Source organism: Hypomesus transpacificus, chromosome 20, assembly GCF_021917145.1.
Source record: "Hypomesus transpacificus isolate Combined female chromosome 20, fHypTra1, whole genome shotgun sequence".
Taxonomy (NCBI): domain Eukaryota; kingdom Metazoa; phylum Chordata; class Actinopteri; order Osmeriformes; family Osmeridae; genus Hypomesus; species Hypomesus transpacificus.
In genome coordinates this window covers 3,309,496-3,331,580 of record NC_061079.1, presented here as the reverse complement: position 1 = coordinate 3,331,580, position 22,085 = coordinate 3,309,496, and the positions used below count along the sequence as shown (strand labels likewise).

The window sequence follows — 22,085 nt, the reverse complement described above, 5'->3', positions numbered from 1 at the left end:
TCACCTCTGTATGGTGTTGTGTCTGGCCCTGGTCCAGAGGCAAGTGTATGGTCTCCTCTCCAGGACCAGAGGTAAGATATCACTCCAGCCCAGTTTTCAGGACCAGGAGGGGCACTTCATGTGGCTCAGCCTTCCCTTTAGGAACTGATCCCAGGTCTGCCTAAAGATACAAAACATACTGTCAAAAGCTAAATTCTTCAGTGGAAACAAATCGAATAAATCAGGGAAGTGTGTGAGTGTGTGAGAGAGAGAGAGAGAAATAGACTTCATCACAGAGCAGACTGATAATTGATAATTGAAAATCTGATTAATGAAAAAGTGTGGAGAACGCTCCACATCTTCCATGGGGCTGGAGCACGAGCACACACAAACTAACTGGTCTCAGCCACACAGCTCTGGGACTTGTATGTGTCTTTGTCTTTAGATGATGTAACGATTTGTGGCTTGACAAAGAGTCAGAGACAGACAGAGGGCCGCAAGTCCTCAGCCAGAACAAGTATGTTCTAATGTTCTGAGGCAGAATCTCACAGGCCAGTGTAACTTCCAGGACACACATACTCCATAACTCCCCCCCCCTTCCCCATGGCCCCTCCTCCTGCTATATGGCCACTCCCCCTGCTCCACAGCCCATCCCCCCTCACCTAGCTCCATGAGCTTTCCCCTGCTCCTCCCCGTACACCCCCCCACCCACCCTCACTCCAGAGAGGGTTAGGGAGGACAGGTTATCACAGCTCCATTACCGGCCTCTTGTGGCCCTCACTAAGGCATTAGTCCCCCGAAGGGGGAGCCTGGATACTGGAGATAAATGTGCCTGCGAAACACACAGACACACACATTTAGACCGGTGACAAAATCAAGCCCTCCAGCACTCTACTTCTCACCTCGGGAAGTCCCCTGTTCCTACATTCTCTCAGAGGGGATGACAGATAGCACACCATTAGGCTGATAACAGGCTGATTATAACACCATCACCAGCTAACGTGCAAAGGGGTTAACACCATCGCCAGTTGACCGGTCAATAAAAACTGCATCACTGGCTAACGCTCTAAGAGGCTAATAGTAACACAATCACCAGCTAACATGCTAAAAAATAACACCTTTGCTAGCTCACATGTCTCTAGTACAGACGCAACAAGGATGCTAGGCTGACCACTGTGAAGTACCATCACAAGTACCTATCCACTAACAGATACATTGCCCTCCAAAAGTATTGGAACAGTGAGGCCAATTCCTTTATTTTTGCTGTAGACTGAAAACATTTGGGCTTGACATCAAACGATGAATGTGAAACCAGAGATCAACGTTTCAGCTTTTATTTCCAGGTATTTACATCAGGATCTGAAGCACAAATGAGAAAATATCACCTTTTTGTTCGAACCCACCCATTTGTCACGTGAGCAAAAGTATTGGAACATGTGACTGACAGGTGTGTTTTGTTGCCCAGGTGTGTCCTATTACATACATTATTCAATCAATAAATACCACTGAATGTCTACACTCAGGTTCAGATTGGGTAAGATAGGTTTTGTCTATGCAGACTGTATTCAGAGGTGAAAACAACATGAAAACCAGAGCGCTGTCTTTGGGTGAAAAACAAGCAATTGTGAGTCTTAGAGAAGATGGAAAATCAATCAGAGCCATTGCAGAAACATTGGCCATAGCCAGTACAACCATTTGGAATGTCCTGAAGAAGAAGAAAACTACTGGTGTACTAAGTAACAGACGTCGAACAGGTAGACCAAGGAAAACATCAGCAGTTGATGACAGAAACATTGTGAGAGCTGTAAAGAAAGACCCTAAAACAACTGTTAGTGAGATCAGCAACAACCTCCAGATGGCAGGAGTGAAGGTATCACTATCTACTGTTCGCAGAAGACTTCATGAACAAAAGTACAAGGGCTACACCAGAAGATGCAAACCACTCATTAGCAAGAAGAATAGGAAGGCCAGGCTGGAATTTGCCAAAAAGTACAGAGATGAACCTCAAAAATTCTGGGACAAAGTTTTATGGACTGATGAGACAAAGATTAACTTTTACCAAAGTGATGGAAAGGCTAAAGTTTGGAGAAAGAAAGGAACTGCTCATGATCCCAAACACACAAGCTCATCTGTGAAACACGGTGGAGGTAATGTCATGGCTTGGGCTTGCATGGCTTCTTCTGGGACGGGCTCATTAATCTTCATTGAGGATGTAACACATGATGGCAGCAGCAAAATGAACTCGGAAGTCTACAGAAACATTTTGTCTGCCAATTTAAGGAAAGATGCAACCAAACTGATTGGCAGAGCCTTCATCATGCAGCAAGATAACGACCCAAAACACACTGCCAAAACAACAAAGGAGTTCATCAGGGGCAAGAAATGGAAGGTATTAGACTGGCCAAGTCAATCTCCAGACTTAAACCCTATAGAGCATGCATTTTACCTGCTTAAGAGGAGACTGAAGGGAGGAACCCCACAAAACAAACAACAACTGAAAGAGGCTGCAGTGAAAGCCTGGGAAAGCATCAAAAAGGAAGAATGCAAAAGTTTGGTGACGTCAATGGGTCACAGACTTGCTGCAGTTATTGAAAGCAAAGGATTTGCAACTAAATCTTAAGTCTTATTCACTTAAATATGTTTTAAGTATATCTGTTCCAATACTTTTGATCACATGACAAATGGGTGGATTCAAACAAAATGTGATATTTTCTTAGTTGTGCATCAGATCCTGATGTAAATACCTGGAAATAAAAGCTGAAACGTTGATCTCTGGTCTCACGTTCATTATTTGATGTCAAGCCCAAATGTTTTCAGTCTACAGCAAAAATAAAGGAATTCGCCTCACTGTTCCAATACTTTTGGAGGGCACTGTATGCTAACGAAATGTCTCTTCATCACTTTAAGTCTCTCTCAATCTCCATCTTTCTTTCCATCTCTAGAGCCATCTCCCTCTCTCCATCTACCTTTATTTCCATCTCCATCTCTCTATCACTCTCTATCTATCTCTCTGAGGCAGAGAAAACAGGAAAGGTACAAAGGCAACCACTTAGTAATTCAGATGAACACAGTCCTTCTCCGTCAGCACTTCTCAGCACACGCACGCACACACAAACACAGATATGCACACACATCCATCCGTTCAGGCTTCTTGTATCTATTCCACCAGTTTTGAACAGAACTGATCAAAGATTACGATGGCCGTCTTTGTAATTTTATTACCTGCTATGTTTTGGTTCCGGCTAGGAACCAGTTTTTGGGGTTCTAACCAATTAATTGTTGATAGAACTGCTCCTAACAGTTCAAAATTGGGGAACCGGAACAGAACCAGTTGCATGTTGATGGAAAAGAAGTATCAGTGAAGTATCACCTCAAGTGATCCTCTTCTCATATGACATCACATGCGAAGAGGATGTGATGTGATAGTTCACTGTGAACTCAAGCACTGTGTTCCAGGGATGGATGGCAAAATAAAGTAGAACAAGAGATGAAAGGAAGGCTGTACAGAAGTCTACCACATTGTAGTGTACCAGAGCAAACCATGTGACCCGTGGCCCTGGCCTGGGTGGAGTTAGAGGGCTCTCCTGGTCTGGGTGGAGTTAGAGAGCTCCCCTCATATGCACTGAGCTATACTCATTGCCAATGTTCTGAGCTATATCCATCCCCAGTCACACCCTTTAAGAGTAAGCATGTTAATACAGGGTGAACAGGGGTGGAGTACTGTGTGTGTGAGTGTGTGTGTGTGTGTGTGTGTGTGTGTATATGTGTGTGTATATGAGGAAAGGTGAGATGTATGAAAAGAGTGGAGTACTGTGTGTGTGTGTGTGCATGTGTACATTTCCGTTTACATTTATGCATTTAACAGACTCTTTTATCCAAGGCGACTTCCAAGAGAGAGTTTGACAAAAGTGCATTGGTCACTGATCATAACAATGAGATAGCCCCAAACATTGCAGGTAGCCAAACATGAAGCATACATTGTGAAACCAAATAAGTCCCAAAGGGAAGAACAATAAGAGAATGTAGTTAGACAAGTTACAAAGTTAAACAGCAAGAACCTCAAAAGTGCAAGAATGTACATGTCGAAAAGGCAAGCAAGCATCAATAATACATTTTACAGTTAGTACAATAATTTAAAAACAGTTACAACGAACCAACAAGGGCAACAAGTCTCTCAATAAGTCATTGTAATCCTGGGGGAAACTAACATCAGGTCCAGCCAATCATTCCTAAGTGTCGTTGTACTCTGCTACTCTGTAGCCTTTTCTTGAAGGTGGGGAGACAGTCAGTGTCCCTGATGGAGGTGGGGAGTTGATTCCACCATTGGGGGGCCAGACAGGAGAAGAGCTTGTGTTGGGACCGGGTGCTCTTAAGCGGTGGGACCACCAGACGGTTGTCGGAAAAAGACTGTGGGTGGCGGGTGGGGGTGTAAGGCTGGAGGAGAGACTTGATGTAGTCGGGTGCAGTCGCGTTCACCGCTCGGAAGGTCAGTAACAGAGTCTTGAATCTAATACGGGCCGTGATGGGAAGCCAGTGGAGGGAGATGAGGAGCGGGGTAACATGGGAGCGTCTGGGTAGATTGAAGACCAGACGAGCTGCCGCATTCTGAATCTTCTGCAGAGGGCGGGTTGCGCATGCTGGGAGACCGGCGAGCAGCAGTAGTCCAACTTGGAGAGGACAAGTGCTTGGACTAGCAGCTGGGTGGAATGCTCAGATAGGTATCTCCTGATCTTACGGATGTCGTAAAGGGTGAATCTACAAGACCGGGAGACCGCAGCAATGTGGGCTGTGAGGGAGAGCTCGTCATCCATGGTCACCCCGAGGTTCCTGGCAAAGGATGAAGGGGTCACCGTCGCTGATCCCAGGGTAATTGAGAGATGGCGGTAGATGGAGGGTTTGGCCGGGATGATGAGGAGTTCTGTTTTGGCGAGGTTCAGCTGGAAGTGGTGCTTGGTCATCCAGGCGGAGATGTCTGTGAGGCATGCCTCGATCCTAGCTGAGATCCCCGGATCAGTCGGGGGAAAAAAACGGTACAGCTGCGTGTCGTCAGCATAGCAGTGGTAGGAGAAGCCATGGTATATATGTGGTGTATATGTGTGTGTGTGTATATGCGTGTGTGTGTGTATGTATGAGGATTTAGTAGTGAGATCCATGTGTGATTACAGATGCTAATTCAAACCCCTGGCACAATGTACTACCTGCAGCTACAGAGGCTGTAGAAAAAAAGAGACTAAACTAACCTGCAGCTCAACAGACCTGCAGCCAAACTGACTTGCAGCCAAACTGACCTGCAGCCAACATGGCCTGCTGTTGAAGATAGTGCAGCTACAGAAGCTTTGGATAAAGGACTGTGTCCATCCCAAGCAACACAGAGGGGATTACCGGATAATATGCAGATTAACATCAGACCCCGCAGCAGCACCAAGGCCATTAGGCCCATATAACTGTCCTGGGTACGATGGTCTGGACTGGTCTAGGTTCAGGGCTGGTCGTGCTTTAGGCCGAATCCCAATACTCCCCCTTACCCCTTCCCCTTCCCCCTTCCCTGTACAGGCCGGCGCACTGCATTTACGACCGTTCAATATCCTTGAAAAACGTTCTTCTTTGTAATTCCGTGGAAGTACCAAGAGCAGTGCGCAGCAAATTTTGGAGTGTGACAAAGGTACAGACAGGAGCCAAAAAAGGTGGAGCAGTTCGGTGACTTTTTCAAAACCTACCGTTTTACAGATACATGTTTTAATTGTGAGATTTGCATAGGAAAGAGGTGTCAATGGACTTTGGGGTTCGCTGCATGTCCATTTTACCCACTGATCTGTCGTTATTCAACTGTGACAAGGTAAATTTGGTTCTGCAATCAATGACCCCTTTAAAAAAAAAAAAATTACCTCATGCGGGCCAGATTGGGACAGCCCGTGGGCCGGTTGTAGCCCGTGGGCCGGTTGTAGCCCGTGAGCCGTACAATGCCCAGGTCTGGTCTAAAGGACCATGTGTTGTCTTGGCTGCTTTGTTGTCTGGCCTGCCTGCCTGTAGCCTAGTCTTTGTAAACAACTTGCTCCAACATGGCCAGTGTCAACACAAACAACATGCTGCCTTAATCACACCAGAGAGACACAAGATGTGTGAAAAAACACACTTGTTTTCTCTAACGCTGTCCATCTGTCAGGAACAGCCGAGGCTCTGCAACCCACCCTGGTCCAAATGGAGGGCCAGACGGGGGGCCAGACAGGGGGACTGGGGAGGAGATGGCGGGGCTAGATAAGGGTCCAAATGGGGGTCCAGATGGTTCTGATCAAGTCAATCTGGACTGGGTTGTCAGACAGCCACTGGTGGAAACAGATCTTCGAGGTGCATGAGAACGTCAACAACAGGAGGTAACACATGTCTCTGGCTCTCTTTCATACCTCTTTATTGGTTTCTCAATGTCTCCTTTTGATCTCTCTCCGTCTCTGTCCTGCTCTCTGTCTGTCTCTTTCTGCCAAACAGCTCTGATAAATCAGCGTCAGTTTGGGAAACACTGATAAAAGGCCTGATATTAAACAGCCAGCATGGCCTCAAGTGCTATAGTACTCGTCTTCATTCTTGATACAAGCCAGACATCCTCCACATGAATCCAGACAGGACCTTGTGTCCATTTCACCAACTGTAGGCCTCTGTCACGAACACGACCAAGATCAGAGATCTGCACGCACGCACACACACACCAGGGCCTTGATCAGAGATGTAGTTCCTTGTCACTGAGACTATTTCATCCCCCCCTCCGACAGAGATGTCACCCCACTCCTTTCTTTGTTAAGAAGTTAAATAGTTAATAACTAATTAGGTGTTTATTGCCAGTTAGGTATGAACAACACATGACAGCAGTAAAGCCCAGCAGGAGTCTAGACAGCTGGATAACCATTAGCCAGGGTCCAGAAAGAGTCAAAAAGGGGGGCTGACCACGTGCTGCCACAGCTGGGATAGAGACTGGGCTGGGGGGCCTGGTGGCATTAGCACGTTAGCTAGCTCCCCATTGCTAGCATCTAATTCTCACGTTAGCTAGCCTCTTTGTGCTACTAACTTTTAAGTTAGCTAACTCCTTGGTGCTGGATCCTAACCCTCACACAGGAAGTAGTACAAGCATACACACAGCCCTACACAAAAAGGTTGACCTGTCCTGGAGGCCTCTGATCATAAACTGTTCATCAGCCAGAACGTCCAAGCACATTGGACTTCTCTTTGGTGATAAAGGTGACATTTCCTCAGATAAAGTCAAACATGCACTATTTCCAAATCTGAACTTTGAACCTTGCCCAGTTCAACAGCAGGTGAACTATTCCCTCCCTCCCACTCCCCTCTCCTTATCATCCTCCTCCTGTTCTGTCCTTCTCCGCCCCACTCTGTTAATCCTCTTATCGCTGTTTCTTCCTCTTTTTCCTGCTCCAGTCTATTTTCTTGACCTCTCTCTCCCTCTCCATGTTCTTCTCTCCCTCTCCTCCCGGTCCTCTCCTTCTCTTCCCACCCTCGCCAGTACCTCCCTCCTTCCTCCTTCTCATCCTCCTTCTACCTACCTCCCTCCCTCCCTCTTTCTCCCGTTGCTCCTCATCCTTCCCTCTTCTTCCTCCTCCAAGTCCTTTTCTCCCTCTCCTCAACCTCCCCCTCTCTCCCAGTTCTCCTCTTCCAGTACTGGCGCCAGCTGGGCACCAACACCCCGTGCTGACAAGTAGGAGGAGAGACAGCCTGCTAGGAGACAGTTCCAGCAGGGACAGAGTGTGTGTGATATAGAGAGGGAGTCCTTGATAAGAGTGTGTGAGAGCAATAGAGAGAGGGAGAGAAAGAGGGAGACACATAGAAAAAGAAAGGGCGGAAGAGTGAATGAGAGAGGGAGGGAGAAAGAGAGCGGGAGGAGTGACTAGGCCAGGGTTTGGCAGTGTTCCTGTGAAGAAGACAAATTGTTGTGCCATCCCTGAGAGCTGGCACACTCCCTCAGCAGATTAATTACACCTCCCTGCATGTCCAACTGACGGAGGCATGGGGGAGACATGGGGGGGAGGGGGGATGGAGAGAGAGGGGGGAGATGGGGACTGGGGGAGGGGGTGGAAGCTGGGGAGTGAGCAGAAAAGATAGAGCAGAGGAGAAGAAGAGAACAGAATGGAGGAGGTACAGAAGTTAGTCCAAGGGAGGGGTGGAGGCAGGGGGAGGGAAATGGGGACCAGGAGGAGAAGGATACGGGAGTAGGGGAGAGAGGCAGCAGGGGAGAGATTAAGTAGGAAGAGAGGGAGTAGGGGGAGAGAGCAGGGGAGAGATTGAGTAGGCTGAGAAGAAGCAGGGATAAGGAGGAGGCAAAAAGAGTAGGGAAGAGAGGGAATAGGGAAGAGTTTTTTAGACCAGTAACCAGGGTGATGGTTCCGGTGCGTGTCCACTACAGCGAAGCGGGCGGCGCGTTGGCGTCGGCTTCCAATTCATTTTCAATGAAACCGGGCGTTGACGCTCGTGTAAGGCATTGTGGGAGCGTATGCGAGCGTCAACACCCGGTTTCATTGAAAATGGATTGGAAGCCGACGCTCCGCGCCGCTCCACTCCAATCCGCTGTAGTGGACACGCACGGTTAGAATCAGCTGTAACTAACCTGATTCGGATTAGTAACCATGGAGACTACTAGAATCTACTGTAACTAACCTGATTCAGATTAGTAACTATGGTGACACTTACAACCAGCTACAACAAACCTAAATCAGATTTGTTTCCACGGTGAATGAGAATCAGGCTAACTGTGCTGAATTGGGCAGTAGGGCTGTCCCCACTAAGTCGACTAGTCGATTTTCTGGTCGATATGCTCTTGGTCGACCAAGATTCTTTTAGTCGAGCTGCCATATGGTAGCCTGGCTGCCAGCCCAACTTCTCCCCGCCCACAAAAAAAATTGTTCGGGAAGTTGGGTCTGGAGGGTCTCGTATTGGGGACAACTACAGAAAAACAGAATCGGGACGGACCAATGAAATTGCCAGGGCGGGCTTTATACGATGATGGACAGATGATCAACAGTAACGTAATCAACAACGTCACGAAAGAGCGCTTGGGTTGAATAGGGGTTATGCGCAACATTCTTCCGGTTTCTACAAAACAGATGTAACTACTTCCGGCCGGCCGCTTTTGAGGTAAACACAGCGTAGTAAAGGCCACCTACTATAGCCGGTGTTTAAAGTAGCTACCCTTAATTACAATTTCCCATGTACACAGGATTGCCAAACGGACTTCCAGAGCCCCGAGTACCCTGGGAAGTATACTTTTTTTTCAAACGAAGACTGTACCTGTAGAAGTCCAAGTGGACTCAAAGAATGCAGTGTTTGGCAATCAACTGCAACAACTACCAGTGTGACAGTATTTATTTACAGGTCAATTTTGTCGTAGCGTAATCTTATACACCTGCTAACTTTAACATTTTTTGGCCTAGTAGTAGGCTACTAAACGTAATTCCTTCTAGGAACGATAGGTCCTAGCTATAGAAACCAGAATAATGATATGGATATGACACTCAATTAAAATGAGCTTCTTAAATTAATTTGCTGAACTCATATATTTCATTGATAACTTAGCACTAGTTGTGTAGCTATGTATGTATGACATTATCTTCTCCGGCCAAGACAACACAATCTTTCTCTGTTGCAACGTTCCCCACTCGGCTTCTAACTAGGTAAATTCGCATGCTGCAAGTTTTCAGGCAGTGATAAGTGCGCTCTGATGATTTGCATGTTAAACAAACAATATTTTTTAATTAGTAGTACATTGTAAGAAATACTAAATACCATCGGCATTCGGTTACAACAGGACTGGTGCTACGAGTCTTATTATTAGTAGGCTATTAGCGTCTGAATCTGCAATGTACAGCAGCCATCGAGTCAGATCGCGAAAATGTTTGTACTTTTTTTTTTTTAGGGTTTCAAAGTTCAATTAGTCGATTTTCAGACGTTTTAGTCGACCAAAGAAAATCTTAGTCGGGGACAGCCCTATTGGGCAGTGACAGTTTGTTCTATATAGTCGGCTGGACACACCATATACTGACTGATGTCCATGACCAAATAGACTGGCCTGGCTTGGTGTGGTATGGCCTAATCTGGCATCATCAGTGGATATCTCTTCTAATGGCTTCAGTAGTGCATCCCCATCAGCTGATATCCTTAATACCCCGACAAGTGGGCTTTATAGCCTCTCTCTTTACGGCCTGTAAAAGCTCAGAGGATCTCGTTCCCAAGAGCCGGCATAGACACTGACCGGCCATGAAACATTAAAAGATTACGGAGCAGGGAAAAAAGCAGCTGTTCTTTATTGGGATAAAGGGCCATTACGCAGATTATGTGCGGTGAAGATGGGCTGAAACTTAATTGCTTGCGGCCAAGATACTGATGAGTCCTTCTGGGTGAGAGTAACGAGGGGAGGGTGAGATGTGTGGTTATAACAGTTCACCAGAGATGTGTGTGATAACAATTCACAAGACGTGTGTGATTATAACAGTTTATAAGAGACGTGCCTGATTATAACAGTTTTCAAGAAATGTGTGTGATTGTAACAGTTCAGAAGAGATGTGTGTGATCATAACAGTTCATACGCAGTCCTATTATCACTGAGGAGTCGTGTGTGAGAGTGAAAACATGCATCTGAAGAGACCAGTTATCAGCACCTGTAACGGCCCCGACCTGAAAGACCCTGGACTCTCATCAAGCAGCCAATCATTAACTTACGCTTGGTAACAGGAGTATGTTGACCTGCCTAGCTATTGTGTGTGTAGAAGGACTGTGTTAGCATGTGTTAGTTACTTTAGCGCCATACATTCACAGTGTAGCTATAACACAGCATGGAACTTGTATTAGCTTCCAGCCCAGGGTTATAACATTGCCATAACATAGCATGGAACCTGTGTTTTCTTGCCCACCATCATAATGTAGCCATAACACAGCATGGTGCATGTGTTAGCTAGCCTAGCACCACAGTGTTACCCATAGCACATAATGGAGCCTTTGTCAGCAGCTTGCCTAGCACCACAGTGTAGCCATTACACTATAAGGGCCCTGTGTTGGCAAACCCAGCACCGTTATGTAGCCATAACATAGCATGGAGTCTGTGTTAGCTAGCCTAGCGCCAATATGTAGCCATTACACAGCAAAGAATTTGTGTTAGCTAGCCTAGCACCACAGTGTTACTCACAACATAGCATGGAACCTGTGTTAGCAGTACGTTACAAGAAACAAGAAACCAATCCGATTGGCCAACGCTAGCGTTTTCACGCTCCTCATTTACATAAAGTTGAGAAAATCCAACTTGCAACGCTCCGGTCCAATTCCCACAATGCCCTCCGCGAGCGTCAACGCCTGGTTTCATTGAAAATGAAATCGTGCCACAGTGTAGCCATAACACAGCATGGAGCCTGTGTTAGGAGCTAGCCTAACAGCACAGCCTTGCTTACTGGCAGAAAGTTGGCTGAGAGATTCATTCTCTCCATAACAAAGATGCTTTTCATCAAAGACAATTAATTCATGTCAGTGTTTCATGTCAAACTATCAAAGGGCCTTGTGAGCAGAGAGAATAAATCACAGGCTTGAGTAGAAGGGGGGGTGTGGGTGAGTGTTTATATGTGTGTGTGGGAGAGAGCGAGACAAAGTGAGAGAAATGGCGAGTGTTATCTGTGTTGGTTGGGAGAGAAAGGAGGGAATACAAACTGATTACAAAGGAAAATATATATTTCAATTCCATAATGGTGTCATATAATGCTCAAGAATACCACAACCCCCCTGTCATGCTCCATACCCAGGCCATAGAGACAGGGGAACGTTTGAAAATATGAATGAGATTAATGTTTAGCCATGTTTCAAATGAAACATGAACATGGGCATTACACGATGAACAAGCAGTGAGTGATCCATCTACATCCCAGAGAGATTTCAATATATCTAATGACAACACTATAACCCCTATGGCAATGAAAGTATTTTTCTCTTATACCTCTCCTATCTGTCTCCTCTTTTCTCTACCCCCATGTACACCCCCACCCCCATCCTCCTTCCTGCTTTTATAAATATATATTATTATTATACTACCCTACTGCTTACAAAGCAATTTTACTAATGTGGGCCAGGCTTGACCTTAAATGTGAGGGTAATCTCTAGATGAGCGAGCCAAAGGTACCCCTGGGTAACACAGAGAAGAGCATGTTGTGTTTTACTGTGTGATTTGATTTAGCTCTGCTGAAGGACTGTCTGACTGACCCCAAACTGCCCTGCCCCGGTTCTCTCCCTCCCTTACTCTTTCTTTTTTGATCTCTCTCCCTTCCTTCCTCTCTCTTCACTCTCTGCCCCTCTCTTGTTCAGTGTGTTGGTTCTTGTTTTCTTCAATTCTAAACTGCTCTTTACCTCCCTCCCTTTCTCTACCTGTCTATAGCTCTCGCTCTCTACCCCAGCACTCTGGCCCTCTTCTCCAACTTTTTAGCCCTCTCTCCAACTCTCTTTGTCCAATTCTCTCCATCTCTCCATCTCTCTAACATTCAACCCTCGTTCTGGATAACACAGCTGTTCTGCCCCCAAGAGACCTGTCCTGGTCAAGAGGGGGCAACCATACCATGCCTGTCAGCTGTCCCCTTTACCCCCTGGGGGGTCATGATCACCCCCCCCACACACACACACACACACACACACACACACACACACCCTCAAGGGAGGGCAGGGATTGGGAGGTTATCTCTGTACAATCTGGAGCAGTCCGAGGCTTAAACTGACACATACGGCTAGTCCACATAGACACTGTCTGGATTTAGCTAGTCTCGTCATTGCTTCTCCTACCTGTGATTCAAATCGATGTCTAGCCAACGATTCATATAAATAAGATGCAGCATAATATATGCAGTTATTCTGATAATGTAAAGGCAAATATACTTTGAATATGCACAATACACTGATTTGCTGGGATAAGACATTAAAGACACACATGCATCCATTGCTACCCAGTCTCTCCACAGTACATCTCTGCACGCTTGCTGAAGTCTGCTCTCATACTGTTCCTAATTCAGTAGACTATCCTTCAAACCCTTAAGTCCGATTGGCGGAGAGGGCAAGGAGTAACGATGTGTCTCAAATTATCAGATACAATACAGCTATTCAGTTGTTTTGTTGGCACAAGGCAGGACAGTTGTTATGCACTGTTCTCAGGTGAACGAGGGATACCCGGCACACAACAATAGCTTGCCAACTAGCTAGATAGGCGTCTGTTGTTTTGCTCTTTTTGCTAGAGCCAGCTCGCTAACGTTAGCGGTCTGCACCGTCTTAAAAGGCATTAGCTTCCATGCTAGCCACTGGAAAAGAAGCTGTGGGATCTGACGGTTGCAAGCATGTCCGTTTCTTTCACAATAATCACGCTGCAAAACAAGTTTGCGGTGCATTCAAAAGTAGATGGGAAAACAGTATCAAAATGTAACATCTCAGATCGGCCCGGTGGCTTTAGCTGCTAGTGGTCTCTCTCCCTGCGCCGTTGTCTAGCAGGCGCACTCTCGAGAGTAGAATTCAGAAAAGGGGGGACCTTCAGCAGCCAACGGGGACCCGCAATTTTCTGCCCGTTACACGCTCGAAAGAAGAAACCCCCCGTTATCCCAGAAAAATGCTTAACGCAAGCATCTTACCTATGTCGCCGTCTTCTCGTAAGGAGTTCTGTACGGACGTTGGATTGGCTTCGGGGCCCTTGTCCAGAATTGGGGCGTCCGGGACGACTGAGTTCTGAGTAGCCAGCTAGCTGCTGGCTTTCTGGAGGTTGTTGAGAGAGAAACACGAGAAGGGCTCGCCTACCGTTGTTTATCCAAAGAAGCCTCTAGAGGGCGTACATGTTCCTTATATTCCTGTAATTATCCTCTTGTTTACTACCTTTCTACAGTAAACCCGGTCTTTTCACGGTAGTGAATCAGATGTAAAATTACATTAAATGTGAGAAACGGGCAGGGGGTTGACCGCACGCTAGCAAAAGTGCCCTCTTGGATGCCCCTAAAGTAGATTAAACATGATCGGGTCCTGTACGGTGGCCCAGTGTACAAGAAAACGTGATAAAGTTCCTTCAGGAGGGCCCTTTCAGTGGTTAAAACAAAATCTAGTGCCCTCTGAGTGCCCTACCAGTGGTGAAAACATGGTGCAGTGTCCTCTGGGTGCCCTACCAGTGGAGAAAACAAGCATCTTATTTTGACTCTTAAACAGTGGCGATTTTAGACTCTTTTTAGGGGTGCTCAGCCTAAATTTCATCTCAGCACCCCTAAAAAAATATATATACATATTTACAAAAAAATGAATTATTATGAATTATTATTATCTTTAATAAGTTTGAGTGCTCTAACGTAAGACTTTGCAAATGTGTCTGTTAGTGACAGACAATTACAGGTTCAAAGGGTCAAAGGGTTACAGGTTTAATATCAAGTGTCGCCATGCACCTTTAACGTTGGTAGTCTGCTAGTAAAACCAAAGGAGAAGAAGTAGGTAGTTAATTTGATGGTGCAGACTAAGAACACAAATCATATTCTCATTGGGGGCTGAGCCCCCCTAAAGGTCTGATCCTAGAATCGCCCCTACTCTTAAATAATAACGAGTCATGACTCATGAGTCTCGATTGTATTTTCTTCGAATCCATCTTACCTGAAACACTCTGGCCCTGGTGTACGTACATTTGCAAACGTAGCGTTATCAGCGCCATGACTAACCTGCAGATGGCGCACGCTGTGATACGTCAGTTTACGTCGTATTTACCAAACCTGCAGTTCATTGGGTAAGTAGCGCCTTTCTTTGCCCACTATACCATAAATTGCGAATTACCATTTAAACGCGCAATTGAATGGGCCTCCTTCTCCCTTTCTATCATGGAACAGCCACCAAAGTCAAAACTGCGAACATAGATTTAGTGATAACGAAATTGATGTGCTTGTTCATGAGGTAACAGCAAACTTAAATATTATAGAAGGCTGTAATTCCACACCGACACAAAAAACGAAATTACAAATTCGAGTATCTGTAATATTGCATGGCTTAATTTGTAACGCATAATGATTTTGTGTTCACTCAACTGAGAAAGTGTGATCCTTCTTGCAAAAATCCTTTTAGTTGTCTCCTTGGCCTATGTCGCTGTCTGGCTCTGATTACTGCTGCCATTTCACCAGGAGGCATATGCGAGGAAACCTGCATTCTGGTTTACACCTGCTTTTAAGAAATTCAGAATTTTCACCGCAAAATGGATGCACGCTTTCACGGGCGGTTTCTGTACATACCACGGAACACACTTTATGCATCCCCTCCATCTCTGTATGGGAAACTCCCACTTTTCCCTTGACCCTCCCGTGAATGCATATGCATGACACGGAAAAGCGCAATTTGCCATTTTCAGTTCCCGTGACAGGCAATCTGCGGTTTTACCTCTGTGCGGCATGTTGTACATACCTCGCCATGCTTTTTAGCCTGGCTCTGCCCCCCTACGTACTTCCGCTCAATTTTCATTTTGCTTCTGTACTAGGTCTGGCCATGAGGTACGTAAGTCAGATGTCTCTTTCGAGACATCTCGATGTAAATTTTCTACCGGCCAATCAGCGAACAGAGGTAGTGGCTGAGAACGATGACCTTGTTGTTGTGAGCTAGTTTGTGTTAATGTTCCGTAATGGCGGCAGAGAAAGATGCGAGCGAAGCCATTCGGTCCGTTGTGGCAGCGCTGCCGAATATCCATAAGCTAAAGCCGGAGCAAGACAAGTTTTGCTGAGTTTTGTTGGTGGCCATGATGTTGAGGCCCTCCTCCCCACGGGGTTCGGGAACAGTTTGATTTTCCAACTACGGCAGCTAGCTGTCTTACGTAGTGGTGAAGGAATTGGCTAAAGTAAGGCGAACGCTAGCGATTGGTTATGGCAGATCAGATTGGCTCTTGGCAGATCCAATAGTTTTAAACTTCAACAGAGTACCCGCCTAGAAGGAAGTCAACGCTTGTCAATGGAACAAGCCCAGACTCTCTGTACAGATGAAATGTACGAGAGTCTGGTTAGGACCAGGCTACAAGCTTTTACCTGCACATAGGTAAATACACATTTAACACATTTAGCACATTCAAATACGCCTGAAATGGGTGCAAGCGCGTTAGTACATGAGGCCCTGTGTAAGTTTAGCTTGCCCTTTGAAGCCTGACCATTTACTGCCACATAGCGGCGCTGTTGTTTGATTTTCAACCTTCCTGTACTTCTATTTAACGCAAATTCCAAGGCAGATTCCATGACTTGCAAATGTCTGTTGTTTTATGATCTTGTTATACTATTGTGAATTCTATGTTTTTGTGTTTTTTTACAAGACAGGAATTTTGTAATGTTGTGTGACCGCAATGGTGTAATGACTATCTTGGCTAGGATGCTCTTGAAAAATAAATGTCACGTCAGTGAAATTTTGACTCATAATTTTTTTGTTAGTCTTTTTCGCCTTAGTTTGGTGGAAAAATCTTGGCAGCAAATAGCTTTGTTTTTATTTAAAGTTTCTGTGTTTCTGTGAAGTCATATCAGTGATAAATGCTTTCTCTCCTAGTCATACCCCCTGGAAGCACTCAAACTCAAAGAGTCACCTTCACAAAGACACACTTATCTGAAACATGCTCAAACCTCCTAATTCAATAAGGTGTTTATTTACTCTCAATATTTTCTCATATGAGGAAGGAAAACTAATGATCAGGTTGTATCTACACACACTGCTAAGTGACATTCAGTCCAGTCAGTGGTCTGAGTGCTCCCATTCTGGAGTGATTCGTCAGGAGGTCAAGGGTCAGGGTTCACTTCTTGTTGACGATGTTGTTGCAGATCCAGTTCAATCCATCCTGTGAGAGTTGAACATGTATTATTCGTACAGTATACTAGTATATTATACCATATATACTTGTATAGTACACCAGTATACTAACACCCTGCTGATGTGACATCACATCCTGTGCTGTTCCCCATACCTGGACGCCCTCCCCGGAGACGGCGGAGCAGGCCTGGATCTGCCACTGGCGGTCACGGTAGGTGTGCAGGTTGAGCCCCTCTGCGATCTCACTGGCCGGGGAGGCGGTGGCCAGGTCCTGCTTGTTGGCGTAGATCAGGACTGGGACGCCCTGAAGGTTTTCCTCCTCTATCAGCTCTGACAGTTCCTGGGGTCAGGGGTTAGGGGTTAGAGTTCAGTGGTTGGAAGTCAGTGGTTAGAGATCAAGGTGCACAGGTTAGGGCTTTGAGGTCAGGGAGGTCAGGTAAGGTAGCAGGAATGAGAGTGCGGGGTCAGGGGTTAGAGGTCAGGAGATAAAGAGCAAGGCCAGCAATCAATTCCGATCTCAGTCTTTCAGTGAACCTCACCAGTCCAGTCTCTTCAAACCTCTTCTTGTCTGCGCTGTCAATCACATAGATCTGGTGGAGAGACAACAGGTTAGACCCCACAGAGCACCCATCTGACAACATGGTAGACACAGAACCAGCCTGACAACAGGCAGGTCACATTCAACCATGATAACTAACCCACCAGCCTATTCTATGCTGCCTAACTCACCAGTCTAAACTGCATAGACAAACTCACCAGCAGGACTCACTCACCAGCAGATCTACATAGCGCTTACTGACTTACAAGTCTAAACTATGTTGATTAACTCACAAGTCTTTACAATGTTGACTAACTCACCAGTGTATACTATGCTGACTACCTGTAACTCACCAGCAGGTCTGTGTTCTCCAGGTATTTCTTCCAGAAGGGTCGGATCTTTCTCTGGCCTCCAATGTCCCACACGTTCAGCTTCATGCCATGGCACGAGATGCTCTTGATGTTGAAGCCCTGCATAATAGAGAAAAGAACCACCTATACTTTGGAAGAGGAACCATCTATGCTCAGGAATCTATACTCATGTTGGCTGAGATGCTATTTTATACTGTGCGTGCCTAATAAATACAAACCATACCTTGACACAAACCACCAAAATAATGGATAAAGGACTACTAAACTATAGACTGCTGATCCTTCTGATCCTTGATCCTCTACCATACCTTCTATATCCACTTTTTGTATGTTGCTTTACAGCAATATGTGATAAGATGACAACCGGGATTTAGACCTTCACCTGCAGATTTCTACATTCAAGGCAAAGAACCATCAGGTCTACCCTAGCCATAACTCAAATCTTAAACTCCTTTAATGGGTTGAAGTCAAACTTCAAAGAAAGAACTTGTATCCAGGGATCAAACATTGCTTGGTGACATGACTGAAGATGATCATGACCTCAGAGCAAGTTCTAAGTGTCTCAGTAAATTTAATCACCAGCTAAAGTGGTATAAACCTCACCCTGCTAACTTTAGATATAACCTCTGATCATACAAACCTCCACATTATTCATATCACCTCCTAGGATCAAACCCAGGTCATATCCTGGAGTACCTCAGCATGAGAGCTCGGCTCCAAACCACCTCTACTGCTTTTAGAAGTGAAATGGTATATGTCTTGAAACCGCTATGCAAAGCTTTGCCCCTCCACCCCCTCATTTTTCTCATCCTCTGTGTTAACCTACTCCTCTCTCTTTCCTCTATTCTCACCCGTCCCTTCTTCTTCTTCCCTCTTCCTCTTTTTCCTCACCTTCCTCTTCCCCATCTGAACCTTCCACCCTTCCTCCTCTCTCTCTCTTTTCTTCTCCACCACCTCCCTCTTCCCCATCCTCCTCCTCCTCTCTCTCCATACAACCCCCCCCTCCCCGAGGTACTTTCTGACCTGAGGATTAAAGCCGGTCTGCCTCTCTGGTTTTAGCAGAGCTGTAAACGGAGCAGTAATCTGCTTTAAACGCCACGCTGCATATCCTCAACTCCTCCTCAGTGGTCCCTTTCAGCTTCTGGATCACTGAGAGCAAGCCCTGACATACACTCACACACACACGCCGCTCTGCTTATGGAAACACTGCACCTCAGCACGCTCAGTTCCAGGTCCGCACCATATGGTCAACACGCAAAGATCAACAACTAAGTCACACGCTGATAGAAACTGACGTTTCTTGTATATTTCAATATTAGTAAGATATCAGTACACATTTAATAATAATGTCAAGGACAACTGATACTCTCAAAATGGTTGACATCTTCAAGAAAAGTGAATAAAAAAATACACTTGTAAGAATGTGGTGATCAACCACGAATATTCACAAATGTTTACAGCAATCAGGGTGGCCTGACAGCTGACCCCTGTCCCTGATGGTGTCACGACTGTTCCAGGAAGTCCCTAGCAGAGCCTGAGCTGCCACTAATGAGGCTGATCGGCCATCTTGGTGAGGTCACAGTCTTAGCCTGAATTGGCCAGCAATGTCTCGCTATTTGTTTATGTCTCACTCTTCCACACACACACACACACACACAAACACACTGACTACTCGTGTACTCACAAACACACACACACACACACAAACTGACTACTCGTCTACTCACAAACACACACACGTTACTACACGAACACACACACACCTGTGTAGGAGTGATGGTGTTGATGTCTTCGGACGCTAGTTTCTTAAGAAGAGTGGTTTTCCCAGCGTTGTCTAAACCCAGCAGGACAATCCTCAACTCCTCCTCAGTGGTCCCTTTCAGCTTCTGGATCACTGAGAGCAAGCCCTGACATACACACACACACACACAGGCATGCACATACACACCAACCATACACACACATAGCCATGCACAGAAAAGAGGCACATAATATGATATGCTGTGTTGCTGGTCTGTGATTGCTAGTTGGTTCCTCTGGAGAACCCTACCTTCTGGACCTCCCCCATAGTAAAGCCCTGTCTTCAGAAGGCAGGCGAGAGGCCAGGACACATCCCAAATCAAAGCTCCAGAGAGTAGTCTTGTATCCAGGTAGATGCCTCCACAGCCGTGCAGGTAGCTAGGTCCACAGGTGTGCAGGCAGGTAGATAGCTCCACGGGTAAACGAGGTAACGAGATCCATATGCAGGTAGCTAGGTTTTCAAGTTGTGGAGAACCCCTCCTCCCCCCGACATGAGTTTGACCAGAAACAAGAACGCCCTGTGCGTTCTCACCTGACCTCTGTTGCCTCTCTTCCTCTCTCTGTGTAATGTGAAGTGTGTGTGTGTGTGTGTGTGTGCAGAGGCAGGATTATAAAGCTACATTTAGCTCACCCTCCCCCGCTCTCCTCCCTCCTCCCCTCTGAGTGGCAGTTCATTCCATTTAGGTTCAATCTCACTCCTCGCCATCAAGGTGAGGTGTGCGTGCTGGTAGTGTGTGTGTGCTGTGTGTCCACGCTCTTTGTGGTTGTGGTTGTGTGTGTGCTGTATGGTGATGTGTGTGTGCTGTGTGGGTGCTGGGTGGTGGGATGGGTTAGGCTTAAGGATGTATTAGGGTTGTAGATGGGTTAGGGTTAGAAATGGGGTAGAGTTGGAGGCGGGTTAGAGTTAGAAATGGGGTAGGGTTGGAGATGGGTGTGGGTATAGAAGAAAGAAGAAATAATAGAGCTGTCTGAAAGTAGAGCTACGAAAGTCACAGTATTGACCGCTCATGGCACCCTCCCATCTGCTGCTTGTCAAGTCTTATTAAGAAAGCCAAAAATGTGCGTGTGTCTGTGTGAATTTGTGGGCATGCGCATTCACGCACAAGTGTGTTGTTGGACAGCTTACTCTCAAGGCTGCTGCCATGACAACAGTTGCAGCTGATCTACAGACAGGTTGTGCCACAGCCAGGCAGGGACACAGACAGGTTGAGCCACGGACAGATAGGAAGATCCACAGACAGACTGAAACACAGACAGACAGGAAGACCCACAGACTGACAGACCCACAGAAAGGCATGGACACAGACAGGTTTAGCCACGGACCAACAGGAAGACCCACAGACAGACAGGCAGGTCCACAGACAAGCAGGGACACTGACAGAGAGAAACACAGAAGGTGGTTGGTGTTTCAAGACGGGGTCCCATCACTAATGTGCTCCTGCTGTAAAACACATACCTGCACCTCCATAGAAACTCCCTGGGCTGGGAGAGGGCTGGCTGGCTGTACTAATGGCCTCCCAGGCTATATGGGTGTGTGTGTGTGTGAGCATGTGTGACCACGTTGGATCCCCAGTCACAGCCAGTTCTGGTTGGATCTGACCTGTAGGGTCGTCCATGCAAACCCTGCTGATGACATCATACACAAAATTAGATAATATTGCTACAGACCAGAATGTAGTATACGATTTGACACTTCAGGTAGAATGTAGAACACACTTAAAGTAAGTATTATTCTTCTGGTTCGAATGCCTCAGATGGACAGTTCATCTCTCCCACTACAGTGAATTACTTACAACACTTCAAAACATCTTCATCATTCCTATTTTGGATCTGGGATGGATTGTGTATGCGTGGCTGATGAATCTGTGTCCACAGGGTTTAATGAAACAACACCCCCCCCCACACACACACACACACACAAACACACACACATATACCCTCACCACACACCACACACACCATGAGTACTTGAATTCCTCATATTACTGACAGAGCAGAGATCCTACACCTCAGCATACAGTATGGAGGAACCATATATAGACAGTATAAACCAGAGTAGATACTGAAGCAGCTAGCCACATACTAATGCAAATACCCATATACTGAGACTGCTGGTCAAATACTGAGTCTGTTAGTCAGATATTGATGCTGCTGGTCAAATACTGAGGCTATTAGTCAGATATTGATGCTGCTGGTCAGATATTGAGGCTGCTGGTCAGATACTGAGGTCGCTAGCCAGAGGCTGAGGTTGCTAGCCAGATACTGAGGATGCTAGTCAGATACTGAGGTTGCTAGTCAGATACGGAGGATACTAGTCAGATACGGAGGTCGCTAGCCGGAACCAGAGGTTTGGATGCAGTGTATTCCTTCAGGGCGGGGCCTAACCAGCTAGGCAGGTTTCCAGGCTGGATCATACCAGACAGCGGGAGGATGACAGCTGCTGCTCACAGGGATGATGTTTGCTCAGGGCTGGACTGTGATGAACAACCATTAACTAACTGCCTTCATCACTAGCAGCCTGGGTCTGGGAAGATCACCTCGTCCTTCTCTCCTCATCTCATCCTCTTTTTCTCTCGTGGAGGGGATGAGCATGCATC

The 22,085-nt window shown here is 46.3% G+C and overlaps 2 protein-coding genes across 5 annotated transcripts in view; both read right to left on the bottom strand.

Annotated features, from left to right (window-relative positions):
- The window catches only part of LOC124482625 (bifunctional heparan sulfate N-deacetylase/N-sulfotransferase 1-like), a 33,917-nt gene extending 18,216 nt beyond the window's left edge, over nucleotides 1–15,701 (bottom strand). The window contains exons 1-3 of one of the 4 annotated variants that reach the window (XM_047043053.1): nucleotides 15,237–15,701; nucleotides 13,617–13,737; nucleotides 5–160 (exon numbers count right to left, since the gene is read on the bottom strand). The gene's annotated coding sequence lies outside the window, so the exon portion shown is untranslated. Of the gene's footprint in view, nucleotides 1–4; nucleotides 161–13,616 lie in introns of all 4 variants that reach the window. The other 3 variants (XM_047043054.1, XM_047043055.1, XM_047043051.1) reach the window with 3 other exon arrangements.
- Nucleotides 15,702–16,602: 901 nt separating this feature from the next.
- On the bottom strand, nucleotides 16,603–20,070 carry LOC124482657 (ADP-ribosylation factor-like protein 3). The gene is made up of 6 exons (XM_047043110.1): nucleotides 19,739–20,070; nucleotides 19,452–19,595; nucleotides 17,671–17,787; nucleotides 17,319–17,369; nucleotides 16,934–17,119; nucleotides 16,603–16,807 (listed from the first exon to the last, which is right to left on the bottom strand). Exons 1-6 carry the CDS (start codon nucleotides 19,754–19,756, stop codon nucleotides 16,763–16,765), a joined length of 561 nt encoding a protein of 186 aa, XP_046899066.1. The 5' UTR covers nucleotides 19,757–20,070; the 3' UTR covers nucleotides 16,603–16,762.
- Between the last annotated feature and the right edge of the window lie 2,015 nt (nucleotides 20,071–22,085).

Excerpts from the sequence above, each read along its gene's own strand:
- LOC124482657 (XM_047043110.1), bottom strand. Across the intron at positions 17,370-17,670 it reads TGGAGAACACAGACCTGCTG|ATCTATGTGATTGACAGCGC; the intron begins GTGAGTTACAGG and ends TCTCTCCACCAG. Across the intron at positions 17,120-17,318 it reads GGTTTGAAGAGACTGGACTG|GAACTGTCAGAGCTGATAGA; the intron begins GTGAGGTTCACT and ends CCCTGACCCCAG.